The sequence below is a fragment of the Nothoprocta perdicaria genome, unplaced genomic scaffold, assembly GCF_003342845.1.
Source record: "Nothoprocta perdicaria isolate Ctin4 unplaced genomic scaffold, notPer1 scaffold_329, whole genome shotgun sequence".
Classification (NCBI taxonomy): Eukaryota; Metazoa; Chordata; class Aves; order Tinamiformes; family Tinamidae; genus Nothoprocta; species Nothoprocta perdicaria.
In genome coordinates, this window is record NW_020455565.1 from 288,244 (window position 1) to 310,341 (window position 22,098).

The 22,098-nt window shown below is 34.7% G+C and overlaps 1 protein-coding gene across 2 annotated transcripts in view; it reads right to left on the minus strand.

The window, feature by feature from the left end:
- Positions 1 to 22,098, minus strand: part of GALNT1 (polypeptide N-acetylgalactosaminyltransferase 1) — a 56,057-nt gene that overhangs the window by 6,674 nt on the left and 27,285 nt on the right. For both annotated transcript variants that reach the window (XM_026043286.1, XM_026043287.1), the window contains 5 exons: positions 16,505 to 16,671; positions 10,225 to 10,432; positions 8,567 to 8,737; positions 7,381 to 7,498; positions 6,265 to 6,445 (listed from right to left, as the gene is read on the minus strand). In XM_026043286.1, the coding sequence (XP_025899071.1) occupies positions 6,265 to 6,445; positions 7,381 to 7,498; positions 8,567 to 8,737; positions 10,225 to 10,432; positions 16,505 to 16,671 (845 nt within the window). The remainder of the gene's footprint in view (positions 1 to 6,264; positions 6,446 to 7,380; positions 7,499 to 8,566; positions 8,738 to 10,224; positions 10,433 to 16,504; positions 16,672 to 22,098) is intronic.

Here is a 22,098-nt window from a genome sequence, read left to right on the forward strand (position 1 = left end):
ACTAAATTCTGAGTCAGTAAACACCTCATCCACGGCTTCCTCACTGCATAAAGAAACAAGCAAAAACTATCTCAGCAAAGTAATCCTTTAATAATTCTGTGATATGTTGCCTACTTTTTTTTTCTTTTTATTTATCGAAGTGTGCCATTCTTCTTGCATCCTCCCACCTCACTATTGTACTTTTTCTTTATTTTGCACATGAAGCTGTACAAATCCCACGTGCAAATGGGATAAGAAAGGTATGCCTGATCAGAGGGTACTTACAAAATAAAGCACTGCTATTAATATTCCAATAATATTAATCAGGGTAAAGTAATGTCTAGTTTTCTGGTGTCGCATTCAATTCACCCTTTCCATACTACACTTGAAATCACACAGGCCATAAATACACTACCAAAACAAAAAGGAAACTTCAGCCATTTACAAATTTTACATCTGCTCTGCAACCCACAAATATGCTATACTGACTACTTGGACTGTTCACAATATCGAAACCTTGTACCTGAAAAACCCTAAGCTACAAACATTTTTCAGAAATCCCTGTGCTTGAACTGTAAATTGCCTCTCAATTTCTTCACCTTTTCCAGTCAAGCTTGATAAATTTTACTTAGCCTACTCTTATCACATCAACCTACCAGCAGATGGTGTATTGCTACTCAATTAGAACAGTTGGAAAGCCATATGACTTCAGCTAAACATCCATGCTTACCAATAAAATCTTCAATATTCTAGAACAGATTTTTTATTCTAAAGATCTCTCTTGCAAAGGAGCCCTGGAAAACATCAGACTGGGTTTTCTAGCCATGAAAAAACTACTCCACTTGACCAATGCATATGTTCGCTCTACACCAAAAAGAACATGCTCTCAAGAAGAGAGGGAAAGAACATACTACAGCTGAAATACTTCCTCTTTTGTTTAGGAAAATGTAGCTGATGAAAAGTTGTCACATCATTTCTAACCTTACAACATGCAAAACTCATTCATTAACCCTGGAACAGGCTGCCCAGAGTCATTGTGGAGTCTCCTTCTCTGGAGATCTTCCAAACCTGACTGGATGTGGAGTGGTGCCATGTGCTCTAGGTGTCCCTGCTTGAGCAAGCAGGTTGGGCTAGATTATCTCCAGAGGTCCCTTCCAACCTCTGTAATTCTGTGATTCTGTGATTAACAACTGACCTTGGGAAAAGCACTTAAGACTTCATCATACAACAGTAAGAACGAAAGGCACAATCGTAAGGAATTAAATGCAAGTTAATATTTAATAGTATACAACTATGTTATTGACTAAAGTAGTTCGAAATACTACCACGTGACGAGAACAGTGCCATGCGGTTTTCCCTCCATTCCCTCCCTGAATTAAAAAATGTGCATTATATCCCATTTAACTATTTTTAATCAGAAAGAATTCTTCTCTAACATCAGGTTTGAATTAGACAACATACTGGCATATAGAGTACAGTCAGCATCAGGTAATAGATGGACTGGATATGAGAAATGGCATAGTTCCCTTAGAGGTGTTCTGTATCAAGGTGAAGAAATGAATCTATTGAAAAGTTTTATGTGTTTCCAGTGTTTTGAACTTGTTCTGAACTTGTAGCAGAAAGGCTCTGCTACAAATCCAGAATTAGACCAGATTTTCCTCCCTGGAGGCAAGCATGCCAGACGAAACAATTAGGTATATCACAAGGAAATTAACAATCTGTCTTGGTTATTCTTCCAAATACTTGTTTTTGTTTTATAAAAATAGCAGAAATAACACCTAAACAGTACACGCTTCTACTGTCTCCACTGGACGATGCAATAAAATCTTTGCCAGAAATACTCCAATTTTAATAGTCTGCACCTTCTTGGTGATTTAACCTGTCCTAAAGCTTGTGGTATGCTGTGCATGCTCTTTTCAAAAATATGGTTAAAGATGTATTAAAACAATACAAAAAGAAATAGCAAGAATAGCAAGGCAATACCAGATCGCCTTGTCTTTACTATTCATCCAGATCTTTCTTATACTTTTATTTTTACCAAAAAGAAGTAATCAAAGTTTTTGACAAATCCAGACACCTCACCCAAACACCAAATCCCACAACGTTGGTCTTACTGAACACATGAACATATGGAACATATGGCTAGAATCTACTCAACAGCATCAGTTTCCTGATAAACACATTTACTCTACTTTTAAGAGTTGATTCCACTGATTGGGAATTGATTGGCTTTTTGAAATGACAATTTGGCTTTCAATTAGCAATTGAAAGCCAAAAGATTGGTTTTACAAGCCAATTCCAAAACTAGTAACTCCTCCACATTCCTTTCCATACAAAAGTACAAATACTCTAACTGGCTACACATATATACATAATGATTTGTATCAATAGGATAAGTCTTATTCAGCTTATATTTTCTTTGCCATCTTATGAATATTTATGCATCCCAGAGGCCATCTTGCAACAGCTCTGCCATCTCAAAATTTCAAGAATCTGACAAGTTCAATGTGTGGCAATATGTTTATGCTAAACTGATTCAAAAAAGTAGAAGCATGATGTTTTCATCATTATTATAAAAATCAGTCATTTTCCAAGTATGAAAAATGTTTCATCCCAAGTTAATCTTTTAAAATCATAGGACTTACTATTATGAAACTGAATAAACAATAATCATTTAAACCTGCTTCCAATAACTACGTATTTTCATTTCTGATTAACGCTCATAGGAAATACTAACTCTCCCATTCTACCACCAAAATTAAAGGCCTTACTCAACTGCAGTCTGTATATGACGAAACTAGACTCTTCATGATTGGCCAGAGACAAATACCTGGAGCAATTAGAAACTATCCCTACTAATCCAATTTTGATGAAAACATTTACACATGTCTAGATGGTTCTTGTCTAGATAATTCTACAATGTTATGTTTTCAGGATTTCTATCTGTTTATTTATCCCCTATGCAATGAAAGATACCTTCTGGGTCAAACTTTTTGTCAGCATTAGAATCAATTTCCATACTCATTAAGGAATGAGGAATATTTTACACTTTGTATTAATTAGGGCATCACTAACATGCCTTTCACTTACCAACAGGGAAGTGGGAGGCTGCTGACCAGCAACAATACAAACAGAAGAAGAGAAGACCTCATGTACGTGGATAAAACCGGACTCGCATACAGCACCGGGAAACCACCCAAATGATATCATACCTTTAGGTTAAGGAAGCTCCAAAATATGACAAACTACCAGCTTAATCACTAACAAGTAAACTGTGGTCAGGTCAGCTGACCTGACCTGAGTCAGTACCTCAGCTACTGAGCTGAAGTAGTTGTGGGACACCAACCCAAAGGTTTATTGCTGTTACCACTGCTGGGAAGCATTTTTCCCTTGCTCAGCGTCACATGCCTACTGCTCCTTCTGTGTTGACACCAGTGCTAACTTAACCAGCCCACAGGAAAAAAAAAGTCCTTAGGAGTTAACAAGTCCAATTAGTTTACATGGATGAACAACTATGAGGGCCACATGACCAAACATAAAAAGCAAGGTACCCTCTTTGCAAGAAGCTGTTGGACTGATAACATCAGCTCACCTAGCATTACCATAGACACTTCTGCGTTAGTTATTTTAGGTGAAAGGACAGCACTAGGAGTTGCAAACCAAGAATTCACAGAGCCTCTGAAGTTCACATGAAACAAGAAACACATCCAAATGTTCCAAATCCATTTACTGAAGAAGTAGCAGAAAATGGTCTGGGAAAGTCATGTAAGAAAAAGTGAAACTATCAAGTCAAACTCTGCTGTAACACATCATCCTCAGGAAAACTGAGGTCTAGTGAGGAAAGACTATACCAAGTACCATTACTGTCACAGAGAACAGCTACTACATGCAGTGAGACAGGTTTGATTTGGGCCAAGCAGCATTGCAACATTTTCCTCCCATCTGTACCTAAGCAGAAATTTGCTTTTAAGCAGAAAGATGGCTATCAAAAATCATGAAAGCCTGGCAAGAAACAAGCAACTGTTCCTACTAGGCTGTACTTAAAGAAAAAAGGTACAAACACATTTTAGAAAAGCTTTTCATTTAACTAAATTACATCAATACTAACAGGTTTCTCAAATTCCTGCTAGTCAAACAGTAATTCCCTCTCTGCCCTCCTGGGACAACACTGATTATAGAAAGTTGGAAAGCTATCTGGAAATCTCAGGCTTGCTTTCCTAGACCAATGCCTTTGTGACTATTGTAGAAGAATCCAATAAAAGTCTATATAGAGAAGGTAACATCTGTTAGACTTGATGGTATCTGTCAGTAGTATTACCTCTTTCAATGATGCGTCTTCCCATCAACATGAGACACCTAACTTCTCACTCAACTTACAATAACTGTGGGTGCACACCAAATTGTCCAATTTTCTTGCTCATCCACACCCAAGCTTGCAAACCAGCATCCACTCAGAAATTCTCACCTTCCTCCCCGCATGAGGTTGTGACACATTGACATGCTGTCACAGTAATAATGAAAGCACATGTTGCGTTGGCAGTAAGAGTTTCACAGGCTATTATACTGTAACGACCTGCTGGTATACTAAAAACAGCATTCTGCAAGTACTAAACATTTTCATTTTTGTGTGGCAGGACTGCACCAATTTCCCTTAAAATGCGAGTCCAAGAGACCTAATGAAATTTACAGTGATGTATTTGCTGAGTATAGGTAAATCAGGGGTCTGTATTATTCTAGTAACACACGAAATACTCTAGAACACATAGCAAAGAGGTTATGAAATTTCACTTAAGAGGTCCCAGGATAGTAATCCTTGCTAGTTAATACTTAACAGTTCTCAATTTGCACACTAGAGAAGTGCAGTAAGAAAGAAGCAGAAGCATGAGTAAAAATGATTAGCATCAGTGTAATTAAGTCCATTCTCTGAAACCATATATATAATTACATATTAAATGAACCACAATGCTATTTTTCACAGCTCTAGGCACTGAAACAATTTCAAAATAACCTAACTTATCCAGGTAGTACAGATGCCATGATTCTTGATACTCTCAGAATATCTAATATCATACTTTAGTAGTGTCCATACAGCTATTTAAACACAAATAAAAGGTGTGCCTGTCAGCAGGTACAAATGCCGAAAGAAGCACGGCAAGAAAGTATTCCTATCTGTATATAAATCAGATTACTAGCATCCAAAAAATTTCTCTCTGGAAAAAAAAAAAGAGAATATACAGTGTAATTATAGATAATTGCTGCAGTTACTTTCTCCATTTTAGAACTTTCATCTTATTTTAAACAAAATTACCTTCCAATCTTTTTTTTTTTCCCTGCAGGAGAGTGCATGTATAGTTTACAATATTGCACAAACAACTCCTCTCCCCTTCCGCTCCCCTGCCCCGACCATCAGAACAACCATTTACGAAGTTAGAAGAGTAACGTTTTCATAGCTTACGGACTCAACACGAAATAGAGCATCTACAAATATATACAAAATAGTAGTCTTAACACACTTTTCACTAATTTTGACTTGTTTTTAAGAGTTAACTTATTTTTATGGTTAGTATCTCCTCATAAGGTAGATGCTAAGTGAATTGGGCCTGTTTAGCCTAGAGAAGACTGAGAGGGGATCTTATCAATATGCATATCCTCTCCTCAAGTATTTGTAAAGAGAATGGGGCCAAACTCTTCTGGGTGGTGGCCAGTGACGGGACAAGGGGTAATGGGTATAAGCTGAAACGCAGGAAGTTTCATCTGCGTATGAGAAAAAACTTCTTTCCTGTGAGGGTGACAGAGTCCTGCAACAGGCTGCCCAGCGAAGTTGTGTAATTTCCTTCTTTGGAGATATTCAAAATCTGCCTGCATGCGACCCTGTGCTCTAGCTTGAGCAGGAGGGTTGGACTAAATGAGTTCTAGAGCTCCCTTTCAACCTCAACCATTCCGTATCCTACACTGTCTAAATTTGAGTAGTACATTCTGTTGAGGAAAAAGAAAAGGGTGAAGCAGTAGTCACTTGTTCTCCAAAGTGTTCTTAAAATCTATGCTCCGTGCTCCTGTCTCACCACCTGCCTCTTCCTCTCACCCCCTCAAAAACTAGCAGCACATGATCTGTGGTGTACTAATAATTTAGCACTTCTCGGGCTTCCTCTCTTGTCGAACTGAGCCTATTCAGAACATTTGAATTATCTTAAACAATAGCATTTTTGTTTTAAGCATTGATTTTCTCCAGTAGTACTTAAATCTTTAATTGTTTTTGGTATCTTTAATAACCAAAGACCTGCTCACCTGGGGAAATAATGTAGAAAAAGTTTTTGAATTCATCCATCCAGACTTCTGCAAGCCTCCTATTATTTTTGTTGATTATCTGCCCCGTACCTCCAGGAAAAGTGTATGGCGTTGCTTTTCTGAAGACATGCCCAACATGCGAACAAGTTACAATTTCCAAAGTGCCACCACACTGCCAAATCTAAAAATGATAAAACAGATATTGCAAGGGCTATCTTTGCTGTTTGCCCTTCTGCAGTTAGTACAAACAACATTAAAGTCTAACACAAATATATACTGCATGGAAGAGAAAAGTAAGTCTGTTTCCTCCTTGACGGATAAGGATGCTCTCAGGCTACAGCTAGGGTAGCAGGAGGGTAGTCAGGCCTCATAACAAAGATGCATCAACAAGAGGCTACTGAAGAGCACCAGCAGTGCTGACGGTGAAAGCAGGGAAAAGGTTCACATGACTCACGAGGAAGCAAGAGATGGTAATCTGACCACAAAGGCCATTCTTAATAGATTCTTTATCTGAAAAGACATGCACTTTCCAAGTAGAAGTTTCTCAAAGTATTTCCATTTTTCTTGAAATGCCAGATTCAGAAACCTGAACTACTTTAAAAGTATCCACCTATATACTCTGAGCCACTAAGTACAGCAAAAGGAAATAGTGCTATTTGGCAGAAACTAGTGAGAACAGTGCTGGTTAAGTCCAAATTTAAAAATTAAAATAGGTCAAAATTTAAAAAGTCATTAAATTTGAAATTCTCTTTTTGCTGTTTTGTGGCTGAACTACTCACATAACAGCCTAAATACATACTGATGACATAATCTTTATATTATGTTCCCTAACTTTTCAATTCAAACACCTTCAGAGAAGTTCCCGTCATTTAAAAAGAAAGAAAGTATTTAATTCGGGATTAACATTCTAGTCTTTTTGCTCAAGGCTATCTTCACTGAACAGTTCTCACTGACAGATGCAGTCATTTCATATGTCCATTAGATGAACATTAGATGAACTGAACTGTGGACTGTGAAGAGAGGAAATGATCATGGTCATTAACCTTCTACTGTACAGAACTTATGCTTTACTGTCTTGAGCACTAAAACCTTGAACAGAGAGGAATTTTCACTTACCCTGAAGGAAATTTCTAAGTTTTCTCCTCCCCAGATATCCATTCCCGCATCATATGTTCCTATCTCCTGAAAGTAATCTCTGTCTATTGAAAAAAGACCTCCTGCCATTGTAGGAGTCCTGAAGACCAAAAAGAGACAGAAAATAATATGAATATCAGTCACTATGAAAATTTGTTTAAATATATTTCACTCTTATATTCACAAAATGGTTTTTAATCTACAAATAGAGAAGGGAAAAAAAAAGACTTCTGGCTCCAATGTTGGTAAATCACATAAAGCAACTTCCTGCAGAATATTTATATCTGTCAGCTGTTCTTGAAGAAATTATGACTTGCCATGATTTTCATTACTGTACTCTGTACAAGAAAATTCCATAATCAGACTACATCCAGAGCTTTAGAAATACTAAAGAAAGAAAAAGTAAAGTTTCTTCCAAAATTTACTCAAGTCTCTCAATTTACTTCAGGCTTTTTCCTGAATGACATGTTAAATACAAGCTAGGTACTTGTAACTAAAGTTTCCAGTGTCTTTTACCTCTAAAAAGAAAAAGAAAGTAAAATCAAAGAAAAAGTTTTGCCATATTCTGAGAAGCCACTTTGATTTCTTTTCCATAATTAAAAAGGGCCATATCCTCACCTTTAAAGTAAGAAAACACTGTCCACTTTTTATAATAAGGCCAGAAAACATGAATTTTTAACTGTTAAGGAAAAAAGTATTATACAATTATTTGTTTCTCATCATCTTTGACATAACATCTACACGATACGCTAATGTGACTTCCCATTTATGTACCTCGAAGTCTGAATGTGTGCATGCACATAAACACACACAATTCTCTTTTTAAAGAGAGATAGATATATGGAAATAAATGGTTGTATTTCTTCAAAATACAATTTTTACCTAGACCAATAATATATTTTATAAATATAAACACTAATGCATGGATAAAATAAGGGGAGCGCCTATTTAGACTTGTGCAATCTAAAAAATACAGTAAAAGGGACAAACTGATTGCTTCCTTTACTCCTACTGGAATTTACCAACTGTGCCATCCATGTAAAAAATTTAAGCAGACCTAAACGACAACACAACACTGCTCATTAATTGCTTGTATACAAGACTAATCTAGAGAGAATATGACTAAACATTAGCCAAATATTTCAATCAATTTGTCATTTCTCATTACCTAACAGGAAGTGTTCGATCTCCTTTCCGTCGATCCATCTCTCTCTGAGGAACAGGATACCAACGAAAATTCAGCTTCCAATTGAATCCACCATAGGTCATATCAGAACCTGCCATATATTCAAAGGTGTCATCGCTAATCACATCAATGATGGGACATACTACTGTTCTCCTAGAGAGAGGAAAGCATCAAAGTCTGTTAGACAGAATGTCAGAATTTGTTTCACTTCATTTTTAACACACCCATTTTATTTATATTTTTAGATTACTATACTTAACCATAAAGTATTTAAAAAGATGCTCAGCATAAAATGTTTAAGTTATATCTTGCTAGTTAGAATTAATTCATCTAAATGAAAATGCATGTTTGAGACTCAATTTTGTCAATACTGTTATTTGCATTTTATTACCATGCAGATGGAGAAAAAAAATGAGAGCTTTCTCAATGCTATTTTTTGTTTTTCAGTTGCATGATCAAAGTAATTTACATGCTTTAAAATGAAAATTCAATCATTTACTCTGGGGAAGTATTTTGGTTTGCCATTAGGTCTAAGCAGTGATAATTGTTGTTAACAAAATATAACTACTGTATAAAAGTCTACAGAAAGAAACTTTCTCAACCACTGTCCAAACATTATTAGAATTCTTATTTCTGATTATGTGTCAATCACCTTCACATCTTCGAAACGCTTAAACCCTTTCCTCAACCAAGCTTCCTCATGTGAAAAAACATATTAGACAATACAAGGGTTGCAACTAAATTAAAAGGACCTATATAGAACATCAGAATAATAATTTAAATATATGTGTAAAGATGATAACTTAAAGCTTAGTATTATGTTCTAACAGTTCTGAAGAACCTTTTTTTTTAAATTATTTGCATCTTTTTTTATTATGTGATGTTAACATACTGTAATGCTAAATTATAAAAAGTGACATATTAGTAACTGTAAGACCAAAACCAAGCTGTGCAGCACAGTACTTAAATCAATGCCTAGCTTAGTCTGTTTACTATGAGAACAGTGTGCAACTGCAGAACTACTATGCAGATGTAAAAGCAGACTCATTTTCTCTCTCTTTTTTTTTTTTCTCCTTCTCAGTACCATTTCCATCACAGTATTGTGGATATATACTAAGTGTTATGGTGCTACTCACTGTGATTGCAGGAATCCATGTCATATCATAAAAACTCTACTCATTCCCAGATAATGTACAACCCAAATATACCATGCAATAAAAGGAATCAGAGTGAGAACCTAAAGCCAGCAAATCTGACAGGCTTTGCCTTGTGTTGGTTTTATGGGAGATCAGGATACTTCTTTCTTAGTAGTATGTTCCCAAATTTATGGAGGAATGGTTCAGGCTGTAAACAGAAGAGCTCAAATACCACTGAGTCTCAAATTTATATATGCCGAGATATCCTGGTATTTAACACATTATCACACAGATCCTAACAAAAGTTTCAATTTGCAAACAGTTCTACTTTTTAAAAATGTTGTGCTGAATTAGTATTTCATTGTAACACTAATAGAAAATACGGTATTAATCAGTCATTTGAAAGGCAGATAAATACTTGCTTGTAGGTTATATGGGTAATATTTAGACCATTTCTTACTAACCTGCAAACAACACCATGCACCAACAAATGAAAAAAAATACCTGTCAGCTTTGATCCTTGCCAGCAGAGGTTCAAGCCAGCCTACTGTACATTCACAATGAGCATCTAAGAAGGTGATGACCTGGCCTTTAGAAGCAGCAGCCCCCTTTAATCTGGCTCTAATCAATCCAGAACGCTGTTCCATTCGAATCACATGAACAGGGACTTTTAATTTTTTCACATAACTCTCTAGCGGTCTCTTCAAGAATTCTGCAGAAAAAGATCAATACACAGAAACCATCAATTACACAGAACTGCATTTTTTGATGATTCAACTTGTAATACTTCCATTTTTCAATATCTCCATATTGAGATAATACTATGTCTCTTTTCTATTACCTTCTAAGTTACTTTTCTATATTGCTTACTCCACCTCATATTATGCCTTTCCATATCTACAAGGATTTCACTTGGTAGAGCAGGAAGTTCCTCCTCTCTTCATTATTGGAAGCAGCAAAACATAGCATAGAATGCTTAGGCAGAAGTCAGGTGGGATATCCAAATTGTTACTATGAAGTAGATACACCCCTTACTTTCAAGAAATGATTCAAAAACCGATTCTCAAATTTCCTTGTGCATATACTTATCTAACAAAAAAAATAGAGAAAATAAGCTGATTAGCACCCATAATGAATTTTTTCTACAGTTCTGTATCTTACAGATAATTTCCTTGCAAGCAAAGTTTAAAATTCAATTTTACCTTCTGATTTTTTTCGTTTGGGCTAAGATTTTTTTTTTTTTTTTTTTTTTTTTTTTTTTTTTTTTTTTTTTTTTTTATTAATTCATTGCTTTAACACCTACAAACAAAAATAAATGCAAAATCCGCAATAGGTAAATGATCATCTGAATCATGAATGAGTCAACTTGCTCAAGGAACAAATTATTCAAAATGCCACAGCCTTAACTGACTCCCATTTGCCTAGGGACACAAAATTACTCATAATACAAGTAGCTGCCAAATTAACAGGTTTCCCATCTCTGGGCACAGTCTTCATTCATCATGAGAAATTACCTAAGGATAGATGACAAGAAATTAAGAATAGAATAGAATGAGAACACAATTGACAGTCACAGAAACTAAGCCGCCAGCAGTAACTTGCAGATCCCAAATCTGTAGTAATAAAGGCTAAATAAATATTTCTTTTATCAACTAATATATTTTGCAGTTGTATTTATATGCTAAAAGCACATGAGAATTTTGCTACAATACTGCAAAGTCTGTAGGAGGATTCCCTGCAAGGCCTTAGCTCATGCAAGAGCAAGTGTGTAGCTGGAGGAAAGGGAGAGAAAAAAAAAATTAAAAGAAAATCATGCCATGAACCCAACTACAGCCTTAGTGGCTCTACTGCAAATCTTGAGATGCAGAGTTGACCCGAGGGCAATCACCAGTCCCTACCATTGTTCTGGCTGAACAAGCTCTAATTTCCCTCTCTTTTTTTTTTTTTATATTTTAGTGAGTAGTCACTAAACCCCTACAGAAATCAGTTTTGACATAACTTAAAAGCTCAATTGTGCCAAAGGCTTGAAAGTTGGATTCCTCTTAAACAGATATTTGTCTCTACAAAAACTCAAAGCAAGTACATAATAGAGGGATTATAAATGTATATATTAGTGGGAATTCAGGAAATAAGTATTTAGCAACGTAAACCATTGCATTTGTACACGTCAACATTTTTTAGGCATCTCAGGGGTTGTGCACCGAGATTATGACTCTGAAGAAGTCAGTGGCAAATACAATCTCATCTCTTTATAGGGGAGCTTTACAAAGTAACTAATTTAAAAGAACTACTACTTACAATTCTAATCTTAACAGTTTCCAACACAAAAAGACTACAGCAGTGAAGCATCCCTTGTTCTGCTAGCTACCCCCTGATCCAGTCAACAAGTCAAATAAATCAACATGTGTTGCATATTTCAAGCACTGACAACCTTTTAACATATTTCTAACCACTTAAAGACAAATGAATGTAATTAATGGCGTTCCTGGAACGAGCAATTCTTTTAAAAGAATGATAAAGTTCTGCCATGAGGATGTGCAAAAGACTCCAGCAACATAACTGTGGCCAATAAAGAGATAACATGAAAATAATTTTAGTTACATTGAAGAAAGGTATGTTTGATGTATTACATATAAAAAAAATTAAATCCTACCCACAACTTCCTGGTAAAATAAGAGAATATCCAATTTCTATTTATCTTTTTAAGTACCTAGAAAAGATATTTCACAGACTTGGAAGGGGAAAGAAAGATCACAGCCACGTGAAAGACTTTGATGGGATAAGAGTTAAGAGTGAATCTTCTCCCATTTTTAATCATATCTGTAAAAATATTCTTCCAAACTACCACCTTGTTCAGAACAACTGTTCAGAACAGTTCCTTTACTTTCAAATGGGAGTATTTTCAGATATTCAGTAATTGAGCCTTTAGATTATTTCTAAAATACCAGTAAAGATTAAAAAAGGCATTGGGATTTCTCTTGTGCTCTACTCACATACTGACTGTACAGCAGTTAGGGCTAAATGCTCACTTATAGGCAGCATATTGTTCATTCAAAGCACTCACTGTTACAGCAATATATAGTTAACATGCTTCACAATGTTACCTAGGTCAAGCAGCTAGTGGCTGAATCTCTAGCTCTCCATCTGGATTCCATAGTCACCCGGCCAGAAACCGACAGTAGTTTCTTAGAAGGCGAGAACTGCTTTTCTCTTAAAGCATTGAATAGTCTTTTAATGCGTCTTAAGTACCTCAGTCAGTTTTCGGCTTAAAATGTCAAAATAAAGGTTTAAAAAGAAACTTCTGTACAAAATCATTTGTTGTGTTTATACTAAATAAAACTGATAAAGCTTTTAGTTGAATACATTTGCCTTTGCATCATCTAAAATTTCTTAGTTGCTACGAAAAGTACTCCTTAAGTTGTCCATGATGTTAACTAAGATTTTGCATCTTTTATATAGAAAAGTGTTTTTATAAAAAGAAATGCTCAACAGGAAGAGTTAAATGTAATCAAAATTATGCCTCTGAACATAAATGAAGCACTGTTCCCCCAAGTAAAAGTCAAACAAGTGTACAAATTGAAAAAAGATTGGTCAATTCTTCTTAGTTTCTTTTATATATATATATATATATAAATATATATAAATAAAAATATATAAATATATATAAATATATATATATTTTCTGGAAACATAAAATGTTAAAATGCATTTTTTTAAATTATACTATATGACACACCTTAAAATAAATATGCAATTACAGTTTTATGAACTTTATGAAAATAGGAACTTTAATGACATAATTTGCAGAAATGTAATTTTAGATTAATTGCTTTGAAATATTTCCGTATAACTTCTGTGAATATTTTTTTTTTCCTGTCACCTGTCTACATTTGGGCACTCAATGTTGACCTAGATTAAGTACCAAATATTTCTGATTTCTTCTATTAAACTTCTTGAAAAAGACCAATACTTAAGTATTGGTCAAGACCAATACTTAAAAACAAACAAACAAAAATGCAATTCTGATCAGTAACTAGAAAAGCAAGCATACCAGGTGTCTTTTTTCTCAAAACTTTTCTTTCAAGTGTAAACAACTGTGTGCTACTATGCAAATTCATTTTATAAAAGCATCACACTGGCAGGTACAAAGTGTGCTTCAGGCAGAATGAATGCTTACTTTACCCCCATTTAATTGAGTCTGATGCCAGAATTCAGGCTGAACATTGTCTTTTTCTGGAAAATGTCTGTTTAGTTAAACACAAACAGAATACTTAAATGGCATATACTAAAATCTTTTTATTTCTAGGCATCAAACCCTTCAGTTTTCCTTAATATAAAAGCATGTCTGATGAAAACTTAATGTGTTGTTGCAGAAAATTTTGAATAAGTGTTGAGAATAGCCACAAGCACAACAGAAAATAATGCTTAAAATCTTTAAAATGGAATGATGCTTGAAACCTGAAATAAAGATCAAATTTTAAAACTAAATGTAGAAAGAGATTCAGTAACAAATAAATTCTGAAATGCTAGTGTGTTTCAGCCTAGAAACCCTCACCCCCATCTAACCCAAGCAAACCGGAAACAACAGGAAAGTCACACACACACACACACACACACACACACACACACACACACACACACGCGTGCTCTATCTAGGCTGTAATTCTACTCCATAACAAAGATATGTTGTACACTATGATAAAACTGTCTCTTAAAAAAATAAAAGCAAATATTGAAGAGACAAGGCACAAGAAATATTGTGTCTACATCATTCTAGAAATAAGAGTAATCTAATTAATAAGTTACAAAGCCACAATCTGCCACAAATTCTTGCACTAATTTGAATTACTGTCAAAGATTGTTTGAACAGATGAAACACAGCACACTTTCACTAGAAAAACAAAGTTTATTGCAGGTCTGTGCAAAAAGGTAACCAAAACAAAGGTGCTATTTTGTTTCATTAGAAAAGCATCTGCCTTTATAATAAACAGACAGAGGTACCTAGAACCTAAATAGTAGCATCTGCTTTAAAATGAAGGTCTTTCCCAAGGAATAACTCCAGAAGAAGTGAGCAGTTCCAAAAGCATCAGAAATTAAGTCTGGAATTTTTATATAAAAGCTGATTAATGACAAAAAGAAAAATTGGGATGCAGTTACAAATTCCCCATGAGTAAAAACAGATCAAAATTGAACTTGTGCTTTCTTAAAGATCAAGACTAACCACACACACCGTTAATCTAATCTGGAATATATTCAAGCAGCAGCCCTCCCCCTGAATCTAGGCATTTTCCTTCTCTTCCAAAGTGCAAGAGTCTTTAAGGCTCCATCTCTTTCACACTGAATTGAACTTAAATTGATTAAAGGATTTAACGTTAGTATCAGGGGTTAGAGGTGAAAGGGATATAGACTTATATTGGCACAAACATTCCCTGAGGGTATGTGTTATTTCTGCTTCAGAAAGCAGGTTGATCAGAGCGCAGATGTTTGATACTCTTTTCCTCTAGTCTGCTGCTCCATAATCAGTTGTGCCGTAGAACAATACACTTTGGAATAGGTGAGGCAATATGCTAAAGTATCACACACACGTGCAACCTGAACAAGACACTCATATTTTACATCACATTAGATAGAAAGACCAGGAATAGACTACAAAGGCACTTCAACTACACATTATTAAAACTCTTGTTAATGTGTAACTGGTGCACCCTAACACTACTTAAACCATTGTCCACAGAAGCGTCATCCATCTGCCTCTACGTGCAATTAATCTAAGCAACAGAACATAGGCTTTGAAGCTTTGGTTAGTCTTTAGTTAAAGCCTTTTCGCTACTAAAATTTCTGCTGACACAGATGCATTGTTCTGAAACAGCCTAAAACCAGCAGTTTCCAGGACTTTATCAAGTGGTATCTTACAGTAGTGCTACTAGAAAATTTCTAATGTCTTATGACACTTAAGATTAAAAATAAATACCCAAAATATATGCCTTCTCATTCCCGAAAATGAAAGCAAGGAAAAAGAAAATCTATCAGATATACTTCAAAAACATTAGTACTTGAGAATATTAATCAAGGCTCAATGTGAAGAGTCCAATACCAACTATTAATAAAAATACCATCTACTATCTAGATTTCTACTTTTTTGCTGCTATAGTGCAAAGAACTAAAATCTAAATAAAGTTATTTTATTCTGAATAAATCAGCTTCAAGGCTTTCTTTTCGTCTTTTGATTTCATTGCACATGGAAAGTTTCATTGTAGCATGGAATTTTCATTCAGAGTAATAATTAAAGAAATAGAATTCCCTATATCTCAAGGACTGAATTTCAGCTTCCTATATATTGAATAATCAAAATTAATATTTCTGAACTCTAAGTTTGACAGTAGTGAGGGAGTAAGCTAGGACTGGTTTTAGTTCTGTCTAGGAATAAAATTGCCTTTACTATTATTTTATCAAGTGATTCAAGGTTAAAATGCCCCTCATGTTTTAGGAATATGTTAAAATGACAATACAGAACATGAAAGGCAGTAATAGGCCAAGTCTTTTTAAAAAAGTAAATGCTCCAAACTCAGCAGTGTCAACAAGGTTCACAGATAAATATTCATTAGCTTTCAACGCAGAACGATCTATCTCAGTGTCAGGAAAGGCACTGTTCACTATCCCTTTTTCCTGCAAAGTCAAGTCCAAGATAAAAGCCAAAGCTAAATCCATAGAAAGTCAGTCTCAATTTTTGAAGTTAAAAGAGCAGCTAGCTATAATATCTGCAAGATTTCCACATTATCATTACCTCTTTCACTGGCATCATCTACAAGTACGATTTCCTCTAGCATGTGTCGTGGCGACCGGTTTATCACACTATGAACAGTTCGTAGAAGTGTGCTCCAAGCCTCATTGTGAAAAACAATGACAACACTTGTTGTGGGAAGGTTGTCTAGATACACCTTTGTTTTACATCTGTAAACAAAAAAAGGGTAAATATTTTACAAGTCAGGCCTACAAGTTAAAATTGCAAAGTTAGACTGCCTTTTGAAGTATCACAACATTTATCTGATATCAGTTGTATACGTAGTAGGATGAAGGATCAAACACTGCAGATTTATATTTCCATGTAACAAACATCCTTACATCTATGTATAGCACTCACCCAATACTGGAAGTGACAGAAACATACACATGGTTATTAACAGAATATTTATTTCTGCTACCTCTTCTTTTGTGAAGACATCAAACTATACTAACGTAGTTCAGTAGGCCCTTAATTTGGGCCTACATTCTCTCAGAGGGGAAGGAGGAAACACTAGTATTGCAGAAGGGAAGATGAGGATAGAGAGATGCACAAGGTGAGAAACCTATTACATTTTCGTTTCTTTGAAAGTTGATGTAATAAGAAGCCCATAATAAATACAAACATAACTAAACAGTTCAGAACACAGCTGATGCTTAGAAAAAGCAAAGACTACATGCATGCTAACAATAATAGTAATGAAGCAAGTAAAAAAAGCATATGGATGATTTAAAGAGTTTAATATTGTAGAGAAAGTGTCATTTTCCATCTTGCACGTATTTTGGAAATGATATAAAAACTGACCAAATTGAAAATGTGTGTATACACACACTCCCACTTTCCAAAGTTTACATGTAAGACCACAGGTTTAGTTTTCCAAATAGTATACATAGGATACTTAGGCAAAAAATATACACACTCCAGATATCCCTTCTACAACCAATATTTAATCCTCCCCACAACACTATTTTAAAAACAAGTAGTGTTTTCAGCATCTCCTATAAAAATTAGTATATTGTTCATAAAGTACTCTTAACACTTCTGAAAATACAATTCTGCTCTAAAAGAAAAAGGGGGGGGGGGGACTTTACTGTTCTTCCCGTATATTTACAACATATAAATGTTACATATTTACATTATACATTTATATTTTAATCTATTCTTTCTGTATATTTAAAATCACACATGGAAGCTTACATTAAATGATGGTACCAAATCCTTTAAGAATCAAAACTAAACAAAAATATAGAGATCTCACACACAAGAAAAATATTTTAAAGAAAAACACATTCAATGAAGTGTCATTCCAACAGAAAAGCTTTTATCAGACCCCAAAAAATCACTGAATCAATTCACTATAGTGCAAACTGATCTACATACTATTGAAATGTTAATAAGACAAGTAGTCAAAACTTCCACCTTTCCAAACTTCCACCAAAACTTCTACGTAAGCCCAGTATGGGGACCTGAAAAGTATGCATCTTTCACGAGTTTTTAGACATATTAAAAAGTATACTGAAGGAATGACCTAATGACACCTGCATCTATTCTCATCCTGCTTTCCTTTGGAGTATCACGTAACGCCATGAACACCAGCCAAAGATGTTCAAGGGCTATTGACCCCTTGAACATAAATACTATTTTTGCTGGAGAACTTGGTTAGACAGATAACTCCTGCAAGTGAGAGCAGTTTATATATGAGGCATTTCAATTGTAAGGTACTGACAAAATTTCAAGGTGCACCCAAATCCCAGAAAGAGACTGAAAAATCCACAAAAAGCACTCAGGAGCAGGTATTACTTAGGAAATGTCATGATAAGCTTCTGTGGAATCATATTTCACCTTGAATTTTGAAACAGTAACACCTTTGAAGGATGAGGTATAGTTTTCCTTCAGCATTATCCTTTAGAATTAAGAATAAATTTAATTATGCAAAGAAAGGATAGTCACAAAATCTTTGGAGAAAGCAACCACGTATATTTTCTGATTTAACTCATAATGAAAATACCTTTTTAACTGCAGTACTTCAAATTATTTATGTGATATCACTTAAAAACCAAACATTTTTTCAGCCAAAGTATTTTGAATTTCAGATAAAAAGTTCAGAATTTAAGGAAAAAAAAAAAAGTTGCTCCTCCTCATTTACTTCAGTCGATTTCACTATCTAAAATGAAATAAATTCTCAAATACTTTATTTCTGAAGCATCATTGCTTTCTAATATAATAATATAAGTGTATTATATAATAAATGTGTGGTTGTGAAGCTTTAGTTATAGGAGTAATACAAATAGACTTATTTTCCTGTTCTTTTTGAGAAGATTTTATTTATAAAGTCAGAAGAACTCTAAATTAGCTGATCTCCATTTAGAGCAAGAGTAATATTTCATTTGACACAAATCTATCTCCTCCTGGAGAGCCCTGAAGATCCAGCATTGTAATTTGAAGTCTTTCATGTTTAGCCTTTCCTGGTTTGGTTTAAGAGACTCTTCAACTCCTCCTGGGGTAACAATTTAAGAGTGATGACAACTGCCTTGTTTACAAGTATTTAAAAGGCTATAATCAGCAACAATGCAATGATGTTTCATAAAAGCTGACATAGTAATTTTTGAATATTGGTTTTAACATAGTGTGCAGTTGCTCTGAAAAGCTTTGTTAATGGAGACAGGATAAAGCAAAGAATAAATACTGTTATATGCAATTATTCCCTTCACCTGTCTTCCTATGTATTAATTTTAAATATATTTGCATAAGCTCTGTGAACACGTAAGAATAAGAAAGATTTAAATTTGGAAGATACTGGCAGACCCTCCCTCTTGCTTACTGGCAACAGGAATTTAAAACAGTAGTGAAACAGAACAGTTGACATTTTTGAGTAGAGCACTGGCCTCATACGAGCTTAACATGTAAACTTCCTATTTTATACTTACCAATAAAAATTTAAAGTCTTTTTTGTCTTTCACTTGAAAATAAATTATTCCAGAAAGGAATCATTATAGAATGTAATATACAGCATTAGCTTCAACTGATGGTTATGCAATACTAACAGAAAAAAAAAAAACATCAAAGGTATGACGCATCCTCCAAATGAATTAAGGAAAATCTGAATTTTAATTCACTACTAGTACACTTGGTACCTTTTGTCAGATCATTCTTCAAATAATTTTCAAATTGTGAATGCACACCAACTCATGTAATTTAATGAAGGCTCTAAATAGCGGTTGCAAATGTCTATTTCACATGATAAACATCTTCCTTTCTTTAACCTGTGGTAGTCTCCATGCAAAATGCTGGCTAACGTAACATTGTGAAAATTGTGAAAATTCCCAAAGATATTAGATATTCTAAATGCAAACAAGGACTTAAGGATGTACTACCTTAAAGCAGAAAACTGGGTCAGGTCATTACAATATGGTCAAGACAAAAAGTCTGATGAATCTACATTTCCTCAAGTACAAATCAGTATTTAGAAGATAATATTAGTCTATATCAAGTTTCCTTCCCCTACCTTGATATACCCAACTTTAGCTGCATTAAGAAGGAGTACAAAGGTAATTTTTGATTTTTTTGCTTTCATATAATTGGGAAATACAATAGAAGTTATCCAACATTCATTACCAAAAAAAGAGGAAAATTAAATTTACAAGCTCTGCTCTTTAGAATTTGTACATAGAATCCACACGACAATAGACATGGCTCAGCTTCTGCCCTCTAAGATGCTCTGAAAACATTCATTCTTCATAGAATTCCACAATTTGCATTTTATTTGTGATATAATCAGAATGCTTCAGGTAGGTGTTGCTTATAACTAAGTGGTTAGAAAAATCCCCATCTACGAAAGAGAACAAGGCAATGCAACAAATCCAAATCCTTCATCAACTTCAATTCAAATTTCAAGGATTAAACAAAAAGGAAGGTGGGCCTATAGACATATAACATTTTCTAAAGAAGAACAATGACAGCAAGATAGGTAAAAGTCATTCCAGACACCCTGTGGCCTGATTTCAGTTTTAAATATACAATGAAAGGATGAAAGTAACCATCTAGTATATTATACTTCCATGTTTATCATATTTTTTTGCAAAGATTGAATCTTGCATAGAAACTGATACCATTTCAAATATATCTAAAGAGCATCTGACAAAACTATTGTCTTTTTTCCTCCCTTCACCTCCAGGTATATTTATATATTTGTTATATATGCTTTATATATTTATAGTTTAGAAGGGAGAAAAATGAAAACAACTTGGCAGACACGGAATAAGGCAATTCTGTCTAAATTGGTAAATTAAATCTCAGACATTATATGCTGTTTCAGCATATTCAGAAGGGAAAGAAGACCCATCACATCAATTAACTCCCTCATTCTACTTTAAGTAGGAACTTTTGGTGACTCTTCTTCCAAAAAGTCATAAAATTTAGTTCATAGTTCATCTCTATTCCACAAAGAGAAAAACATGGATGATTATATGTCCATTTCTATAGAATGTAAAATAAAAGCAAAATAAAATAATAAAAGAAAAAATTTCTGTTCAATTACATGTATTGTTCAGAACAGGCCTTATGAAAGGCAGGTTTTCCAAATTATCAAACTATTGTTCACGATGACAAAAGTATAACCAGAGAGAAGTAAGGCCCTTACTGCCTCTGTCACTAAAGCTTTTTGCAGAATCCAGAAGTCCCAATGCTCCCGTGGCAGGACTCATGTCATCACTTTTTGTTTTTCTCTATAGAGAAGTAGCCATGCCCACAGCAATACTAATAGAAGCATTTAGAGTGAAATACTAGATAGACAGAAACTTCATACCCAAATGTTGCTAAAGAAATAGTTGATGCCTCTAAAATATAGTTAGTTAAATATTGAAGTGTCTGGCCAATAGATTTAGAACTGCATCCTAGGCACATAAAACAGATTTAAAAATCCTCTTCAATAACAATAGGAGTGCATAATACACACGGTATCTGCTGAGATGGTGTAGCATCTCCATTTTGCCATTTTTTCACCAAAGCTGTTCACTCTCAATTCTGCTTGACATCTGCAGAACTAGAATACACTCTCCTCTCATGTGGATGAAGGAACAAGACCACCATACTTCACCATTGCAGAGACAGAAGCAATCAGGAGATCTTACAAGATGCTTCATTTGAATTCTCTCAAAGGTGAAATTCTCTGGACACCTGTCCTGCTTTGCTCATTGCCTGAACCAGAGTTCAGCAAGGCCGGTGCACCTTGACTGTACACAAAAGTCAAGAGGTCTACACACTGCTGGTTACTATCCTAACACTGCCTTCCTCAGCTCACTTTTGAACTTCTACACACACCAAAGATCACCTAAAAAATGTAACTGTATAGTCATCTTTTTACAGGATAATACTTAGCATTTCATCAATATCTTGAAATAAACTGTATTCAATAACTTATATTTACAGCCTAATTTAGTAATTATTCCTAAAAATCGACTGATTGAGAGTTGTATGCAATATCATCAGACCTTAGAAGTTACATTTTTAAAAAAACAGTAGTGATCTGCCTTCACATCTTCCAAAGTCAGGGTAAAGTACTTCTTAAAGCAGTGCAGTAAAACAGAATTTACTGTCCC